This window comes from Rhineura floridana, chromosome 22, assembly GCF_030035675.1.
Source record: "Rhineura floridana isolate rRhiFlo1 chromosome 22, rRhiFlo1.hap2, whole genome shotgun sequence".
Classification (NCBI taxonomy): domain Eukaryota; kingdom Metazoa; phylum Chordata; class Lepidosauria; order Squamata; family Rhineuridae; genus Rhineura; species Rhineura floridana.
Window position 1 is genome coordinate 14453317 of NC_084501.1, and position 7329 is coordinate 14460645.

A 7329-nucleotide genomic window follows, 5' to 3' on the forward strand; every position below is an offset into this window, starting at 1 on the left:
AACTCAGCCTTTCCTGTTATCTGCCCAGTCCTGTGGAATGCTCTGCCAATAGACACACAGCAGGCACATTTTCTTCTTTTAGAGGCCTGCTGAAAATGTTTTTATGGCACCAGGTTTATGAAGGCAATTTAGAAGATGCCACTCCCCAATAGATAGTGAATAATTTCTGAAATTTAATTTTTTAATCATGGTTGTATCATGTATTTATTTATGTTGTATACCCCGGAGCTGAGAGTGATGAAGCAAGAGAGAAGGAGGCTGGAGTGCAGATGGAGACGAACTCCAGACGGATGCAATTATGCTTTGGTAAGTGCCTCTACTAAGTCGTACATAAAAGCGGTAAGGGCGGCGAAGAAGTCCTACTTCGCTGCCTCTATCAAGACATCTCTCTGCTGCCCAGCAGAGCTTTTCAGGGTTGTACGAGGACTCTTACATTCTGGTCCTCAAGATACCATTGAAACATCTGAAGCTCGCTGTAATGACATTGCAGGGCACTTCAAAAATAAAATTGCATGCATCCGTAGGGACCTAGACTCTGATGTTATGACAGATGAATCCATTGAAGTGTCCAGAACACGGTCTTGTCTTTCATTATTGGATGAGTTTCAGTTGGTGCAGCTTGAGGAAGTGGACAAGGTGCTTGGAATGGTGCGGGCGACCACGTCTGCTCTAGATCCTTGTCCATCTTGGCTGGTCAAGGCTAGCAGGACTAGTACCACCGGCTGGGCCAAGGAAGTGATAAATGCCTCCTTGAGTGAGGGAGTAGTCCCTAGTAGCCTCAAGGAGGCAGTAGTGAGACCTCTTTTGAAGAAACCTTCCTTAGACCCAGATAACTTGAACAATTATAGACTGGTGGCAAATATCCCCTTTTGGGGCAAGGTTCTGGAGCGGGTGGTTGCCAATCAGCTCCAGGTGCTCTTGGATGAGACCGATTATCTGGATCCGTTTCAATCCGGTTTTAGGCCTGGTTTTGGCACTGAAACACCCTTGGTCGCCCTGTACGATGACCTCTGTCGGGAGAGGGACAGAGGGAGTGTGACTCTGTTGATTCTCCTTGATCTCTCAGTGGCGTTTGATACCATCGACCATGGTATCCTTCTGGGGAGACTCGTGGAGTTGGGAGTTGGAGGCACTGCTTGGCAGTGGTTCCGCTCCTACTTGGCGGATCGTCGCCAGAAGGTAGTACTTGGGGAACATTGCTCGACACCTTGGACTCTCCATTGTGGAGTCCCTCAGGGGTAGATTTTGTCCCCCATGCTTTTTAACATCTACATGCAGCCTCTGGGTGCCGTCATCAGGAGTTTTGGAGTGTGTTGCCACCAGTACGCTGATGACACGCAGCTCTATTTCTCCTTTTCATCTTCTACAGGTGAGTCTGTGGATGTGCTGAATCATTGCCTGACCGCGATAATGGACTGGATGAGAGCTAATAAACTGAGACTCAATCCAGACAAGACTGAGACACTGTTGGTGACTGCCTTCCCTGCCCACATGGTGGATGTTCACCCTGTTCTAGATGGGGTTACACTCCCCTTGAAGGAACAGGTTCGTAGTCTGGGAGTTCTTTTCGATCCTTCCTTGTCTCTTGAGGCGCAAGTGGCCTCGGTGGCAAGGAATGCGTTCTACCGCCTTCGTTTGGTAGCCCAGCTATGCCCCTATCTGGACAGGGATGACCTCGCCTCAGTTGTTCATGCTCTGGTAACTTCTAGGCTGGATTACTGTAATGCGCTCTAAGTAGGGCTGCCCTTGAAGACAGTTTGGAAGCTTCAGCTAGTGCAAAACGCAGCAGCCAGACTGCTGACGAGGACCAGCCGGTCAGCGCATATAACACCTGTTCTGGCCCATTTGCACTGACTACCTATTTGTTTCCGAGCCAGATTCAAGGTGCTGGTTTTGACCTATAAAGCCTTACACGGCTTGGGACCGCAATATCTTGTGGAACGCCTCTCCCGCTATGAACCTACCCGGTCACTTCGCTCAGCATCTAAGGCCCTCCTCTGGGTACCAACCCATCGAGAAGCCCGGAGGACAGTTACTCAATCTAGGGCCTTTTCTGTAGTGGCCCCCGAACTGTGGAACAGCCTCCCCGAAGAAGTACGCCTGGCGCCTACGCTTCTGTCTTTTCGGCGCCAGGTTAAGACCTGGCTATGCTCCCAGGCATTTTAAGCGTTTATGTTATAATTTTATATTTTTATTTTTTATTTTGTTGCTGCTTGTGTTTATTGTTTGTTGTCTGATTTTATTGTTGATATTTTGTATTTTAACCTTTTTGTACACCGCCCAGAGAGCCACTCGCTATGGGCGGTCTATAAATGAAACAAACAAATAAATAAATAAATGTGAATATTTTATAGATAAATACACAAATTGCCCTCCAATTGCACCTGGGCAGGGCACACACAGGTTGCCCACCTTTGCAGTTCTCTATTCTCCAGAGTTAGCTCTCTATGGGTACTGAATTTTAAAACAATGGTATGAAACGAGAACAGAAAACAAATCTTTTTATGCACCAGAACAGAGTTTATTAAGAGCAAACAGATTGAGAACTCAAAGACATCATGAAGAGGAATGAACAGCATTGGATCGAATCTACGACTAGCATTGGGGAGCAAACATAATAGCAACCCTCGCAGGGAAAATTGACAACAATGTGTCATGTCTCCCTGCTGAAACAGAGTGATTGTGAAAGCTAGCGAAAGGGATCATTCAGAAGTGACAGGGTCAAAGAACATTCAAGCAGGGACTGAGCGCCAAAGATGATGCGCAGGTGCTGAAACTGCAGAGCCTCAGTTAGAAGTGTGAATGCTCAGCGCTTTGGGTACCCAGTCCCCATCAGCTTAGCCATGAATCCGTACCATCATTTTCGATTCTCGATGTGATCGTGTACCAGGAGAGATGTTTCTTGGTGGTTTAGCAAGGGCGACGACAAGGAGAGGAGGACTTGAATCAAATTAGGACATAGCAAGGCTGGCCGCTGCTCACTGGAGCATAGGAAGACTGGCCACTGCTTGCAGGAGGGGAGGAAGACTGGCCACTGCTCATTGCATCAATGGCCCCATAAGGAATGACATAGCATGGAAGAGAGGAAGATTGGCCACTGCTTGCAGGAAAGGAGGAAGATTGGCCGCTGCTCACTGGAAGGATAGCCACACATGGAGTGGAAGAGGATGACTGAGAGGAAGACTGGCCACTGCTCACTGCATCGATGGGCCCATAAGGAATGACATAGCATGGAAGAGAGGAAGATTGGCCACTGCTTGCAGGAAAGGAGGAAGATTGGCTGCTGCTCACTGGAAGGATAGCCACACATGGAGTGGAAGAGGATGACTGAGAGGAAGACTGGCCACTGCTCACTGCATCGATGGGCCCATAAGGAATGACATAGCATGGAGGAGAGGAAGATTGGCCACTGCTTGCAGGAAAGGAGGAAGATTGGCTGCTGCTCACTGGAAGGATAGCCACACATGGAGTGGAAGAGGATGACTGAGAGGAAGACTGGCCACTGCTCACTGCATCGATGGGCCCATAAGGAATGACATAGCATGGAGGAGAGGAAGATTGGCCACTGCTTGCAGGAAAGGAGGAAGATTGGCTGCTGCTCACTGGAAGGATAGCCACACATGGAGTGGAAGAGGATGACTGAGAGGAAGACTGGCCACTGCTCACTGCATCGATGGGCCCATAAGGAATGACATAGCATGGAGGAGAGGAAGATTGGCCACTGCTTGCAGGAAAGGAGGAAGTTTGGCTGCTGCTGGCAGGAAGGATGGCCACACATGGAATGCCACAGGCTGGTTGAGAGGAAGACTGGCCACTGCTCATCAGAAGAGAGGAAGATTGGCCACTGCTAGGCTGGAGACACAGGTATGCAACATGTCCACTTGAAGAGGTTTGGCCACTAGAGTGCTGGGAACTGCTCCCTGCATAGGTCAGCTCACATTGAATGGCACAAGACGGGTGGCTGGAGGGCTGTCTACCGCTTATTTGTCCAGATGGGATGGAGCTATATGGTACACAGCAGAATGCCATTGTGGAGAGGATGGAGGTTGGCCTGAAACAAAAACATGCAGAATAAGAATGGATACATCAGTGCATGTGAACCAAACTTTCTTTTATGCATGCATATCTAACATGAAAGCCTTTTTGGATCAGACCTCAAAGGCCCACGTAGCCCAGAATCGTGTCACATTGGCTAACCAGATGGCTCTTCTTAGAAGCTGCAAGCAAGACTTGTGTGCAAAAGTATCTCTCCCCACTTGTGATGCCAGCAGGTGGTATTCAGAGGCCTGTTACTGCCTCCAGCAGTGAAGGCAGAACATAGCTGCTGTGCCTAGTAGCCAGGGAGAGCCTTATCCTTTGTGAATTTGTGTGATCCTTTTCCAAAGCCACGCATGTTGGTGGATGTCGCTACAGCTTGTGTGGTCAATTCCACAGGTTAGCCATCTGCTGTGTGGTGAAGGACTTCTCCCCCACCCCACATATCATGAATCTTCCAACATTCAACTTTGTTGGATGAACCTCTTGGGGTCTAGTATCAGGGGAGAGGGAGGAGAACCTCTCTACAGGAATGGAAGTATCTTATCAATTTCACTTCTCTTGCCTTCTGGTTTTGCCAATCTTAAATTCATTTCTCTAGGTTTCTTTAGCAATTTCTCCATCTTAAGCTCCGGCTGTATATACATGTAAATAAAAACCATATATCCTATCAGACACCACAATCTCAGCTGACCTTCATTCCAAGGAATCCAAACCTTGAGTTAAGCGCAGGAACCCCTGGAAATCTCTTACTGCTCAGAGACTGGAGTGTGAACAAAAATATTGAAACTAGATAGTGAAATAAATAAATGTACAGTTGACTTAAAACTTTGGTCTCTGGGCCTAGAGCAGGATGATGAAGTAGAAAGATATATGTATGAATACAACTCCTTTCTGTCCGATTTAAATCCATTAGACATCCATTTGACTGTGTACCAAGGATGGGGGGGGAGGAGGAGGAGGAGGAGGAGGAGGAGGAGGAGGAGGAGGAGGAGGAGGAGGAGGAGGAGGAGAAGGAGAAGGAGAAGGAGAAGGAGAAGGAGAAGGAGAAGAAGAAGAAGAAGAAGAAGAAGAAGAAAGATATATGGATGAATAAAACTACTTTCCAATTAAAATCCAAGCATTAGACTTCCATTGGTCTGTTGACCTGCTGATTTTATTTCAAATCAAATCGTTATTGTTATGGTCAATGACCAGCATCAAAAAGAGACATAAAACTCTTATAAGAAGAAATTATCCTAATTTACAGAAGAATAAATGCAATACAATCAGGTCAGAAAATACAAGATAAAATTGTTAAAACATATTATAAGACTAGATTGTTAAGACATAAGAGAAAGGATGTTGCCTTCTGGTCCGTCTAGCTCAGTATTGTCCTACTGACTGCCAGCAACTCTGCAAGGTTTCAAGCAAGGAATCTCTCCCAGCCCTCCTGGAGCTGCTGCAAGGAATCGAACCTGGGATCTTCTGCATGCAAAGCAAATGCTCTACTACTGAGCTACAGGTCTCCCCTTAATCACTTAGGTCATTTTCAGAAAAGAAAAATAATAACCGTGGGGAAAAAACACATTGTGTTGTATCCAGTGCTAGACCCACTGAAGTTAATGGAGAGGAATAACTGACGTGCATTCATGCCAGTCCAGATGGCTACAGCCTATTCCATTTCAGGAACCGAGATATATATATTCCTGAAATGGGCTTTAGCCAGCTATATTCTGTATATATTACAAAACAGCATTTCACATTGACTAAGTCAGGGATAGGGAACCTGTGCCTCTTGAGATGGGTTGGACGCCATCTCCAATGACCAATGTCCAGGTCAGGGTTGATGAGAGCTGAAGTCCAAGAAGAACATCTGTAGGGCCAGAGATTCTCCACCTTAAACCCCCCACTTTTAATACTTCTGAGATATATTCATCAAGGGGTGTAGACAACCAAGTCCTATTTAGAGTAGACCCATAGAAAACAATGGCCATGATGGACTTGTCCATTGATTTCAATTGGTTGCACCCAACTCAGTCACAATCATAGTAGACCAATTGAAAAGAATGAATCTAAGTTAGTTATGTCCATTAACTTTAATGGGTTTATTCTTAAGTAGGACTAGCATTGGATACAACTCAATAGGCCTATTCTCAGTAGCACCTAGCTGGATGCAACCCCAAAGCCCTCTTCTTTGACAGCAGCAAGGACGTTCATCTACAGAACTAGCTGTCCTATTGCCAACTTGGACCCAAGAACTTCATTGGTCCATGAAGCTGTTAGTGATGACCATTGGCAGGGGGGAGAAAAAGAAAGTTAATTTTGAGAAGTGTAAGAACAAGCACTAGATTTCAATTGTTTTACACACCCCACTTCATACTACACTAGATGCAACTGAAAGTTGAGTTAGATCCAACTTACCGCCTATAGGTGATGGAGAGAAGTCAAGAAGAGGCAAAAGAAGCTGTTGGAAGTGTCTAGCTAAGCTGAGAGCTTTTATACATATTCACTAGAAGCCTGAAGGCAACCTTGGCCACCGAGGCTACCATTTACTGTACATCAAATATGTCCAATCACAGGCCTGCTCTGCTTTTTTGATCATCCTTCCAAATCCTATTTATTTAGGTGTGCTTATTCCACCCTTTCATTGAAGAAGATTGCAAATCAAAGTCAGACATAGGAGTTCTTTTTTTCTGGAAGCAGACCATTAATTTAAAAGGTGGATCAGAAGGGTTATTTTCTTCAGGATGATTTGGGCACCAGCTGCACAGTACAATTGCTATGACCTCTCTTCAGGTCACTGGGGCTTCATTTGGAAGGGGGTCTTTCATGCAACAGGTTGCATCCAACAGAGTTCTCCTTAGAGCAGAGAAGGAAGAAGCTACTAGTTTTGGTTCTCTCCGTTTCTCATTTCCAGTCTTATTTATTTATTTATTTATTTATTATTTATTTTATTGTACTTGTATACCGCCCTATACCCGAAGCTCTCTGGGCGGTTCACAGTAACTAAAAACATTAAAACCAATACAATTTAAAACAGATCTTATAAAGACAATTTAAAACACAATTTAAAAAATTAAACAGTATAAAACACATGCTAAAATGCCTGGGAGAAGAGGAAAGTCTTAACCTGGCGCCGAAAAGATAACAGTGTTGGCACCAGGTACACCTCATCAGGGAGATCATTCCATAATTTGGGGGCCACCACTAAGAAGGCCCTCTCCCTTGTTGCCATTCTCCGAGCTTCCCTTGGAGTAGGCACCCGGAGGAGGGCCTTTGATCTTGAACGTAGTGTACGGGTGGGTTTGTATC

At 45.7% G+C, this 7329-nt stretch overlaps 1 protein-coding gene across 1 annotated transcript; it reads right to left on the reverse strand.

Moving 5' to 3' along the window:
• Nucleotides 1-2499: 2499 nt before the first annotated feature.
• On the reverse strand, nucleotides 2500-6487 carry LOC133374728 (uncharacterized). Its single transcript, XM_061605928.1, has 2 exons — nucleotides 6439-6487; nucleotides 2500-4051 (listed from the first exon to the last, which is right to left on the reverse strand). The coding sequence occupies exon 2, from the start codon at nucleotides 4027-4029 to the stop codon at nucleotides 2947-2949; it is 1083 nt and encodes a 360-aa protein (XP_061461912.1). The 5' UTR covers nucleotides 4030-4051; nucleotides 6439-6487; the 3' UTR covers nucleotides 2500-2946.
• Nucleotides 6488-7329: the final 842 nt, after the last annotated feature.

Coding starts and splice junctions, on each gene's coding strand:
- LOC133374728 (XM_061605928.1), bottom strand. CDS start 4,029: ATGGCATTCTGCTGTGTACCATATAGCTCCATCCCATCTGGACAAATA.